Genomic DNA, 12,331 nt, shown 5'->3' on the forward strand with positions numbered 1-12,331 from the left:
TTTTGGGTTCCAGCATTCAATGCTTCTTTGAGCCCCAAGGATGGAAAGCATGCTTCTGGTTAAGGTTATGAGTATGAGCCCAGAGGTTTAAAAAAATTAACTAGATGTTAAGTACTTGTGATGATATTTTTAGTGGATATGGGATTTGGGCTGGGCCTGGAGTAATGGGGGTGATTTAGAAAATTCATGAAGCATTTTAGTTCCTTTTAAATATACAAGGGTAGCTGACTTTCTATAGGAATTTTTTGTATAAAATGAATGATCACCACTCCTTATCTTTTGTACAGTTGCGTTCTTCATATAGCAAGCTTATTTAAAGGGAGAGCCACCTGTACTAGAAAACACAGCCAAGAATTTGTCATGCTCTTGGGGCACTAGTATCGTTTTAAAATACGAAAATGATGCCTGTGTCTTCAAAATTCAAGTTTGAGGTGGAAGGGTTGAAAAGAGTGATTTTTTTTTTTTTTTTCTATGATCAGCCACTGCAAAGTGAGTCTCAGCACAAACCAGCTGAGCCCTTTGCTGGGCATCGAAAGTCTGTGGCATTTTTCTGCTTTTCAACTTTGTCATTTGGGAGGTGGGACAAAGCCATGCTGTCTACAAAGTTCATCTGGAATGTGCTGGTGTTACAAGAAATCACTTGACATCTGCTATGTTTCTCCCGTGAAAGAGAGGTGGTTATCAACTACAGTAGTGATTTCTTTTCAAAGAGGTTTAATTGGGGTATTTCTCATGGGCCAAATTCTAACTTACTGTGTGTACGTGTGCCTGCCAGGAAAACGGAGGAAAAATACCAAACAATAACAACAACAGAAGTCTGAGGACCGCTGTCCCAGGCTGCCCCCTCTGCAAACAGGCAGAAAGAACAGTCTATCTGCTGCCTAAGCTGCAGCTAATATGGTAGAGCTTCTAGAAGGGTGTGGCAAAGGTGGGTGGAGTGTGGACTGTGCTTTGCATGGCCATGGAAATATGTGTAACAACCTGAACGAACTCCTTCTAGCCTCCCTTTTATAAGTAGCACTCTGAGTTGGGGGGCTGGCGGAGAGATTAGTCTCACACAGTTCAGTTACACACTCGTGAGCTGTTTTTCCGACGTATGGATTTGCTCCCATGTAGGCAGGCTAGTAGCATCCTTTCCTGAGGAAAGCTAGAAGGTGGCCTTATACTTTTATTTGAAGTGTGGAATGATCTTCCTTGCAACAAATTTGTCCCTTTCACTGGTGTTTTCCGAAGTGAGACTTTTGCAACCGATGGAAATCGGCTCACTTCTGTTCTGTAATTCAGTGTCTTGTTGATGATTTATTTGTTCAGTAGCAGAAACGATGACAAATTGTGTGAGGCGGCCTCATTTACTTTTGAGCTGCTATAGCCCTGAAGAATTTACATGTAAATGTGACTGTGAATGTTTTACATTTCATAAGCGTGCTGCACGTGTTTTTGTAAGTTAAGTGACATTTTTACAAGTAGACTGAACTTCAGACTCTCCCCCCACCCCACAGGTTATATTATTCTGAAATCCTGATAAGTCTGCCATGCTGTTTTCTTGCCTGCCAAGTGAGAGAGTCTGTGTCTATTTTGTGTTTTTCTCCTTCTCTCCTCTTTAGACATGCAGAGCAGCTCACACAACCAGTTCACCTTCAGACCCCTCCCGCCGCCGCCACCGCCTCCGCACGCCTGCACCTGCGCCAGGAAGCCGCCCCCTGCCGCTGACTCTCTCCAGAGGAGATCAATGACTACCCGCAGCCAGCCCAGCCCAGCCGCTCCAGCTCCCCCAACCAGTACACAGGATTCAGTTCATCTGCATAACAGCTGGGTCTTGAATAGCAACATTCCGTTGGAGACCAGGTACTTGAGCTATTATTGATCCCACTGAACTTAAATATTGGCACAGGATGATTCCACTGAGTACAGAAACGCATAGACATCTGCAGAGACGCACAAAGACTCACACAGATACACACCCAGATGCCTGGGCAAAAAGGCAGACCCCTCCACAGGCACACAATCTAGATCCAGGCACAGCCACAGACCAAAACAGACGCCCGTGTAAAGAGGAAACCACAGATGCATCAACACCCCTATGGTGGACACCCACAAAAAACATAGGAAACCAAGCAATTACCCAAACTGTCATTGTATCCTCGAAGGAAAAGACTTTTGTCCCTTGTTTTCAGATGCTGCGATATTACAGGAAAATCCAGACACAATTGGAGGAACAGCGATAGTTTACATTTTATTTATTTTAAGATTCTTTGACAAAGTAAGTTGCCTTCAAACATTTTTAAAAACGATTTGCTCCATCGGAAGTCCATGTGTAATTTCAAAAACTTGATTCTGCCTTTAGGATGAAGTTTGATCTTTTGAGCAAAAAGTTTGCCTCTGTTTTTCTGTTGCTTCATATATTAGGTTTCCAGATTCCTCCTCAAGTCTTTGTCAGGTGATTAAAGTTCTACTCCTCCACAGTTCTATGTGCCTTGATCATAATAGACTTTAGCACTAGATGCGATTAATTGAGAAATTATTCATCATTTCTAGTTACTCTCTCAAGTCAAAAATTACAACTTTCTATTAAAGTAGAAAAACATTAACTAATAAAACATAGTATTCTGTTATCTTGTTAAACTGAAGGACTTCCCCTTCTATATGTCGTCTTTAGATCTACCACCAAAGCTTTTTCTAAACACATTTGTGTGTAAACACTGTGGGTATAATATATCACTTCATAAGCAATGTCTGGTGTCAACTCTGATCAACTTCTATCCCAATAATCTGAGAATTGGAATGGAAAGGGGAAGACCAATAAACTCACATTATAAGACTATTTTTCTTTAGCAGCATATTAACTTAAATGCCAACCATAGCATCAGAAATATGTCACCACCAACAAACTGATGGCACTATGGCCCAAATCCAGGAAACTCTATATCATCCCTCACTAACTAGATTAAATAGCTTCATAAACTGATATTTCTAATCTTTCCCAAGAGGTAAAATAGCGGTCAGCACCTACGGTGAAGATAACTGAATTATCACTGTGCTAGTGATAAGGTTTGTGTATCGTTCCTTTTTTTTTGATTTTTAAATTGAAAGGGAAGTGAATGAAGTGAGAGAAGCAGAGAGCAGTGTATATCTTCAAGGAGTTTTCACTGACAGTGCTGATTTACTCACTCTTCTTTTAATTCCTTTGCAGGGCCTAGTGATAGCTAAGAAAGCAGTGGGCCAATCTGGATAACTAGCAATCTTGATAAGCAAACACACTTCTTTCATCTAAGAAGCCAAATAACAGGAAATCTGGAAGGAGGGTGGGGAATGGGCTGAGGCAAATGGGAAGAGAAAACTATTCTTATTTGAAATGTACATCTAGGCATGTTTGTACAAACTGCACCCACGGACCTTCTGTATCTATGCAAGGAATGTATTAATTGGTCTCAGTTTCATAAGACGCAGAGAAGAACATAAGTTTTCATGTGAGACTGAGCAGAGAGAGAGTACCTTTTTAGTACATTTGAAAATATATTCAACGTCACAAAGTTGAATTTTAAAAAACCTAGAAACCCTATCAGCTTGATCAGCAAGGATTTTCCAAATTTATCCTTTACAGTGTTCATTTCACATGTAGTCAATAGAAGGTAACTCTGTGAGTACCCTGGCACTTAATTATGAGCTGTGTGACACACCGCTCTGAGCCTCAGCTCCCTCATCTGTAAACATGAATATAAAATTGCCTGTCTCGGGACTTCCCTGGTGGTCCAGTGGTTAAGACTCCACGCTCCCAATGCAGGGGGCACAGGTTCGATCCCTGGTTGGGAAACTAAGATCCGCCTGCTGCACAGCGTGGCCAAAAAATAAATAAATAAAACAATGGATATGTAAGCCAGCTATACTTCGATTTAAAAAATAAATAAATAAATAAAAATGCCTGTCTCAACAGATTGTTAAGAAGATCAAGCTAGTGTAACAGAATGTGCCTCATACATCATAAAGCATTATAGAATTTAAAGGTAATCTTGCTCTGCCTACTAAGTGGTTACCTGCTTCTGCCTAAATATCTCCAAAATAAGGAATGGACTCATTCCTAAGGCATTCCATTTCATCTCAGACAACTACCGGAAGAGTCTTATTGAACCAAAATCTCCCACCTCTTAACTCTACCCATTCCTCCCAGGTCTAGTTCTAGGGTCTCACAAAATAAATAAAAACCCTCTCACACCTGACAGCCCTTCACTGTTGCTGATACTTCTCTACTAAATGTTTCCTCAGTTCCTTCACTTGCTCTTCACATTAACTGGTTTCAAATCCTCCATCCTCCATTGATTGAGGATCAATCCTCAATCCTCCATCTAAGGTCTCTTCCCTTAGAACATACTTCAGTCTGTCCAGACTGCTCTTGAAGTGTCACAGCCAAGGTTAAATGCAGGTATAGGTTATTAGGCTCTTTGGTTGAAACGAGCAGAGGTCATTCAGATTGCCTCAAATAATTGAGAACATCTTTTTAAGACTGTTATCTCTCCCTGGGAACCCAGGAAATACTGGTCAACCCACAAGGAAGGATAAGGCCTATAGATCTCTGGCACCAATATGACTCAGCAATTCTCTGCAGTTTTGCCACTCTCTGTCTTTTTCTTTGCCCAATAGCTTATTGTCAGCTTAATATTTCTTTTGTCTACCACGTAGTTTCTACCTTCTCATAGCAATGTCAGGTTTTCATTGCACTACGTGACTCCAGGTATACTTCCCAGCACCTCTTACTTTATCCCTTCACCGCCTGCTCCATTGCTACCTGCCTAATTCTCCTGCTAGTTCTAGGTTTAAAAACCTAAGAGAGGGGCTTCCCTGGTGGCGCAGTGGTTGGGAGTCCGCCTGCCCGATGCAGGGGGCACGGGTTCGTGCCCCGGTCCGGGAAGATCCCACATACCGCGGAGCAGCTGGGCCCGTGAGCCATGGCCGCTGAGCCTGCGCGTCCGGAGCCTGTGCTCCGCAACGGGAGAGGCCGCGGCGGTGAGAGGCCCGCGTACCGAAACAAAACAAAACAAAACAAAAAACCTTAAGAGAGTGAATTTGATTAGCCCAGGTCATCCCTTCTGTACCAGGCAGTGTTTAAGTTTCTTGGCAAGCCCTGTCAGTTATTCTCTCAGTCAGCTGAGACTAAGGGGAGAGAAAGATCATGTGATTTAAAAAGCAACAGTATGGACACCTATGGCTGCCCCTGAGCAAGAGCTGGGAGCAGATCTGATGTACCTTAGATGGAAGTCTCAGCAGACAATCAACTTGACTGACTCATTCAGGAATTTGTGCTATGACCAACAATCAGATGTCTCCCCGGTTCTAACTAAAAGTTTCTCTTAATGCCGTCTACTCCAATATCAGCATTTTTGGTGAACACATAACACTACTGATACACACCGAAAACATTAAGTAACTAAACTCTTAAAACTTTTAAACGAGTTCTGAGGCTAAGCCACATTTTAGTTATTCTATAATTATAGAGTTGGTGGGTATTTTAATTGTGTGTTTGGGATTGGGAAGATGTAGGTGTAAATAGGTTTAGAGGTTTGATTTGGCCTAATTTGATTTCATCTTGTTAACCTGTGGATATGTAGCTGAATTCTAATTCTGCCATCCAAAGTATTGGGTTGGCCAGAAAGTTTGTTCGGGTTTTTCAAAAGATGTTGCAAACCCGAACAAACTTTTTGGCCATCCCAATATTTGCATTCTATTGCTCTCATAACTGTATCATCTGTAAGTTTGTTAGGTATGTTTTCCTCATTTTTATGTAAGTCATTAATAAAAATGTTATATAGGATAATATTAAGGTCAGAGCTTGGTGGCATGCCACTGGAAACTTCCCAGCAGGTTGACATTTATCCATCAGGCAGCATTCTTTTAGTAACATACAACCTACATTTCTCCATCTTGTTCACAGGCATATCATGAGAGACCTTGTCAAATGCCTTGCTGATATCCATATAGAGTGCCTACATTTTTACTGATCTGCCAATCCAATAATGATATCAAAAATAGAAATGAAATGAGATTTGTCTAACATGACTTGTTCTTAGAGAATTTATGCTGCCTTCTGACGGTTACTACTTTTTTCTTAAGCATTAACAAATCATCCTTTTAATAACCTGTTTTAGGATTTTGCACTCAATCAACATGATGTCCCTTGCCTAATCTAAGGACCCCATGTGCTTTCTGTCCCTTTTCAAAACCAAAGCCAATACTAAGGTCTCCAGTCTTCTGACATACGTCACCCATACCACAGTCCCAAAACTTTAGCAACTGTGACTGGGCCATCCAATCCACAAGACCTCTCACCACTCTGCAATGTAATTTTAATTCATTTAGAACAGTTGAGTGCCTTCTTAGGGACACCTTGCCTATCTTAGGCTTCAATTTATGGTTATGATATTGACTACCCTTTTAAGTCTAGAATCATTCTTTTTCACAAAAAAGATACAGTCATTCGATATTATTCCATGAGTTGCATGTCTATCCTATCCTTGCTCTTCTTGCTCTAAACATATTTTTTAAAAACTGTTCTGTCAGGCTTCCCTGGTGGCTCAGTGGTTGAGAGTCCGCCTGCCGATGCAGGGGACATGGGTTCATGCCCCGGTCCGGGAAGATCCCACATGCCGCAGAGCGGCTGGGCCCGTGAGCCATGGCCGCTGAGCCTGCGCGTCCAGAGCCTGTGCTCCGCAACGGGAGAGGCCGCGGCGGTGAGAGGCCCGTGTACCACAAAAAAAAAACAAAAAAAACTATTCTGTCATCTTTAGCAGGTATTTTTCAACCTTTAGGGTCATTTTGGATATGAATCTTCTTGGCATTTTTTTTCACCACGCCCTCTTCTATTTATTTATCCTTGATTTTCATCCCTTTATTTCAGTACATGTTCTTTAGAAATCAAAACTGGATGGAGAGCACCCAGTACAGGCACACTGGTTTCAATAGTCAGCAAAGCTCCCCAGCTGACTCTTAATTCATCTCCCTTTTTTAGAGTGTCTCCGGGCGTGGAATCATACCTACTTCACTTTAGAGAACTGCTTTCCTAAAGTCTAGCATTTTGCTTCATAAAATACTTATGAACTCTAAGCTAAAATGGTTGGTTTCTCTGAAGGTTTGCCTTCGACTCACCAGTTTCTCTTTTTTAGTCAGTGAGAGAAACAAATATCCTTATCATTTTCTCTACCTTCTGGGAGGTGGAGTTGTCAACAGTGGAGGTTGAAAACTTGTCAGATGTTGGCCTTTAGTTAAAGGATACGTCTAGTGGATGTCTATGGAGCTGAAACCACTCATGTTTACTACACTTACTCTTAGAACACTTTTGGAGCAACTGTGTTGGAGCATCTATTTCCTCCATCTGGCCAAGTGGCTTATTGTAGACTCCCTGATCTCTTCACCAAAATGAATCCTGCTTAAAGGTTTTGCTGTGATATTCAATACTAGGGAGAACTTGGATCTGATATTAACATCACCACTTCAACTCACAACGACAAATCAGAATTGTGTGGAGGAGTCAGGCCAGAATAATGGGTAGCAACTATCTTCATTGATTTTTAGCATATTCTGACAGATGGCTGTAGCTTGTTATGAGGCTAACTGCCCTTGGTGGCTTTAGGCCAATGTGACAGTTAACGGGAGCCAATGGGTTATTTTTACAAAAGAAGAGCCAGGGCCATTGGCGGAGGAGATGTTGACAAGGAATGGAAAGAGAAATGAAATCTACATGACCAATGCCTGTTACCAGACTTATACAGCTAGTGTCTATCTTGGGGAAATAAAAATCATTTGGAAGAAATATTCATTAGTGGTGATGGCAGTGATTTAAATATCTATGGGATAATACTCTTTAAATATTAACCCATAAATGTAAGGTCTCTAGTGGTAGTTATCTTTATTTTATAGTACTACTAAAATCTACCTAACATTTATAAGTAGGTTTTCTTTTTTCCCTTAGGGTGTTTGCTGTGGAAAAATAGATTCAGTGATCATTTTTTTCCAAGCTCAGAATATACATATTCAGTGCTTAGATCCAACAATATCGCATGCTTGAATCCTTTAACAGCACTGGGGTTAGCAAAATCTATCTTCAGCCACAGATTTAAAGATTCTTTTTAAGACAAGAAAAGACTTCGTAGGACTAATCTATGACCTATAAATCCTGTTTACTACAGATGAACAGGAATCAACCAAGCTTTTCAGCCTACACCAAATGATGGATGTGGAATATGTTAAATTTACATGAAGGAGAACTCTGTAGCCTTTAAAATATATTTTACATATTGAGAATAAAAATATATCTATAGTAGTCTATTGCTCTTGGACAGTGAAGAGCAATATTTTAGAGATTATCTTGATACAGTCTCTAGTCACTTTGGTAGTGATATTATTTTTTTAAATGCTTTTGAATTGACTATTTATAGTTTCAATTGAAAATTAAAACCATAGGCAAACATAATGTGTTTCATTTTATAAAGAAGAGGAATTTATAGGTGAGGTGAAATCTGGTTTTAATATGGAGAATATTTATTTAGCAATCTAAATGTGAATCTAAACAGATATTTTTAAGGAATTATAAAAAATGAGTTGATCGGTGAAATATATAAGTATAGCAAACAAAAAATACATTTTAGAGGAATCTCTGTACTAACCTTTTTGCCCTCCCTCATCATATATACTTCCCTATTCTGGGTTGTATGTTTAAACAAAAATACCCGGTTTTGATCCAGAGACAAACTAGTTTTTCATTGACTACAAAGTTATTTATCCAGTTAATCATAATAAATATTTTCATTGCCATGTCGAGTTAATAGATACTTGTCTGTTGTATTTTACTAAAAGTATAAAATATATTTGAAGTAGCAAAAAATGATTTTCCTGTCAATTATTCTCCTTATTTTCTACAGAGGGGTGCGTGCGTGTGTGTGTGTGTGTGTGTGTGTGTGTGTGTGTGTGTGTGTGTGTGAAAGACATGCTACTAAACATCTCCCTTTGGGAAAATCTAGCTGGTTTTTTATTAATTCCACAACACAAAAATGTTTGTAGCTTTAAAAGCAAAAGACAAGATCAGGTTAAGTCCTGAGGTCTTTGAAATGTCTCTGCAAGAATTGTGAAAGTGTGGTACTGAGTATTCCATTTAAAGAACAGGAAAGCTCAAAAACAATTGCCCCCTTTGGCGAACGAATAAGCAAATAAACAGTAACATCTGCTTCACCATTCTGTTAATTTTTTTGGTACAATATCTGAAGGTATAAGAATGTGTACAATGTGAATATTTGTAATGAAAAACGGTTCATTATAAACACTATGAGGAATTAATTCTAGCATGGATGAGTTTTAACAAACTTTGACCAATACTTACTGAGTGCCCACCACGTACCATCCATTGTTCTAGTTGCTGGGGCTACATCAGAGAACAAAATAGACAAAATCTCTGTCTTTATGGAGTTTACATTCTAGTGGGGGAGACAGTTTTTACCCTAAAATGTTGATTATATTGAGACTAATAATACTGTAGGAATTGTGGCCTGGCTAGATGTAATATGGGAGACAGGGGAGAGGGTACGAAGATACCTCTTAGAAGTCTTCTTTTACCTGCCTTCACTTCCCCACAGCAACTTTCATAGAATTGCCCCTTATCTATGGTCTCATAGCACCCTGTTCATGTGTCTGTGAAGACCTTATTCCATTGTATATTTGCACTCGAAATATTTCAGTTACTTGTCTTTATTCCCTGTTGCAACGTGAGTGAAGGACTATGCCTTTTTTTTACTTTGACTCCTTAGTTCTTGGCTTATATAGTTCAACAAAATTTTTATAGGGTATATGGATAGACCGATAGAGTAAGTGAGCAAGGAACTACAGATGGAGTAGATTTCTGAAATCAGAAACAGTAGTTTGTAGAAGCAGTGAGTTTTATTTTATAAACATGTATGTGGGACATCCAGTTTGAAATGTCCAATATCTAATAAATAGCTGCAAATATGGATCTGTGTCCCAGGAAAGGAAAAAACGTTTTTCTACTCCCACTTACCGAATGCTTTCTGTGTGCCAAATATTGTGCCAAGCCACATTTATTCCAACTTACGGTTTTTAAAACTGAGGTTTATAGAAGTTGAAAAATGTACCACAAGGTCACCAGTTAGTATGTAATGAAGCCAGCTCATGATAGATGTGGATAACTAAGAATTTCATAGGTAGACATAATAACTGAATTTCTGTGAATGATGGAAGAAATACTGAAAAACCTATAGGAGAGTTTAGTGTAAGAAGAGGACAGTAAACCAAACCGTGGAAACCCTTTTTGGGAATCCATGAAGGAGAGAAAGCCAGTACAGATGACTGAGGAGTAATCATAGAATAGAACAAAACCAGGGAGAAGAAAATTTCAAGGAGATAGTGATCATGATTTCCAAATGTCTCAGAGGAATTAAATAGGATGTGGATGAAAAAACATCATTGATTCTGTCCATTACAGGCTTCTTGATTTTTAAGCAGCTAATTTCAGTACAGTGGTAAAATTGAAGCAAGACTGCAATGGGTTTGAAGAATTGGTAAGAGGGGAGAAAATGGAAATAGAAGGTAGAGTACTGTTTTGAAATGGAACAGTAGATTGAGAAGAAGCTGAATCTGGGTAAAACGTCCTTATAAATTGGAAGGAGGAAAAAGAAAAGAGGAGAACTATATTTAATAAGGAGGTACACAGTAGTCACCAGGATGGTGATGTGATTGACAGAAGGAAACCTACAGACCAAGTTAGAGATCAAGTTTCCTTAATGGTAAAGAATATGGAAACTTGCAGAGATGATCACATAATGCTGAGGAAAACTGCATGATCCCACAGTGGTACAGGCATCCTGGGTTGCCAAGTCTCAACAAGGGCATACAACTGATAATGACACTGCCTTTGGGGAATAATGCATCCCTTAGGTGCAAAAAGTTTGTCTTTGCTAATCTCATACTAGAGGGAGGTATTATACCCTGCTTATTTAAAGTTGACTTTCAAATATAAGTCACATTTCCAAGGGCAAGCAGCTATTATTGGCCAACCCAAGATTATAATTCAGACTTCTGGTCTCCACCTGGCACATACAAAACTCTAGGCAGTCCCCTGTTGTTGATGAAGGTGCTCAATAGTGACGTATGCCCAGGGCCTCATTGATGACATAAATGCTAACTTATGACTATTTCCGATTGAACTATCAAAATATCAAGTATGATATAAAAATAATATCAAGATATCATTGATTCTTTTCTTTTGTGGCATTATATTAGTCTCCTAAGTAAATTGATTTTCTTTTCAAATAAAATATTTGCAATCTGCTATTTCCCCCACCGTTCAACCTTTCAACTAAAATAATTGGTTGGTTTTGGTCTATGACAGTCAGATCTTTCAAATCTGTCACTTACCATACTGAATAGTATCATTAACTTAGTTTTATAACACCATGGTTGGTTGCTTTTTAGTAGATACGCTTGTAGCTAAATACTTTTCCTTATTTGTAATACTCAAAATACTCCGATTTTAGATAATATATTGTATATATGTGCATGTGTGTGTGAACACACATGTAGGCATATGTGTATATATAAATATGTATGTATAATTATCTACTGTCCAAAGTCCTTTCACTCGTTATCTCATTTTAAACTCTTAACAACCCTGGGAGGTAGACATAATAGAAATCATGCCCAGTTTAAAGATAAAGAAACTGGGTCTTGGGAAATTTTACTCACTTCTCCCCGTGGCAGTTTTTTACAAGATTTGGAGCTACAGTGCAAGTCTCCATGCAACCAATCCAATATTCTTTGTACTGTAACTATTTGCCTCTGGAATATAAAGAACCCCAAGTCATCCCTTTTTGTCTTTTGGTGAATATTTATAGTTCAGTTAAATTTCCCTGCCTGGAGACATAATCTAGGTTTTATTCTATTTATATTAAAATCTTGATGAGCCTAAATGCCCAGAAAACTGGGGGTTCTGGTTAATTGGATTTGGTGGTTAGCTTAAGGTTAAATAGAACTTTTGAAAAATTACCATTCTTGTTGAAAATCATTCTTAAATGTGAATCTACTTTCCATTTTAATCCAAATGATCATAATTTAAACTTTTATAATTGAAAATCTTACAGTAAGTGAGGGTTGTCATTTTGAACGTGATTTTTTATTGTACAGCACTCTAGATGTAAAAGATATTGATAGGACAAAATGTCTAGCAGTCCTGGGATATCCTTTGTAAATTTTGGATGGCCTCTTGTGAGTAGTTGAAAAAGCACTGAATTTAGAGTTAGAAATCATGAGTCCAAGTCCAATTCTGCCACTAAATAGTTGT

General features: G+C 39.0%; 1 protein-coding gene across 3 annotated transcripts in view; it reads left to right on the forward strand.

Moving 5' to 3' along the window:
• TENM1 (teneurin transmembrane protein 1) overlaps positions 1-12,331 on the forward strand; it is a 566,015-nt gene that overhangs the window by 214,725 nt on the left and 338,959 nt on the right. For all 3 annotated transcript variants that reach the window (XM_060136803.1, XM_060136804.1, XM_060136805.1), the window contains exon 4: positions 1,605-1,845. In XM_060136803.1, the coding sequence (XP_059992786.1) occupies positions 1,605-1,845 (241 nt within the window). The remainder of the gene's footprint in view (positions 1-1,604; positions 1,846-12,331) is intronic.

Source organism: Lagenorhynchus albirostris, chromosome X, assembly GCF_949774975.1.
Source record: "Lagenorhynchus albirostris chromosome X, mLagAlb1.1, whole genome shotgun sequence".
NCBI lineage: Eukaryota > Metazoa > Chordata > Mammalia > Artiodactyla > Delphinidae > Lagenorhynchus > Lagenorhynchus albirostris.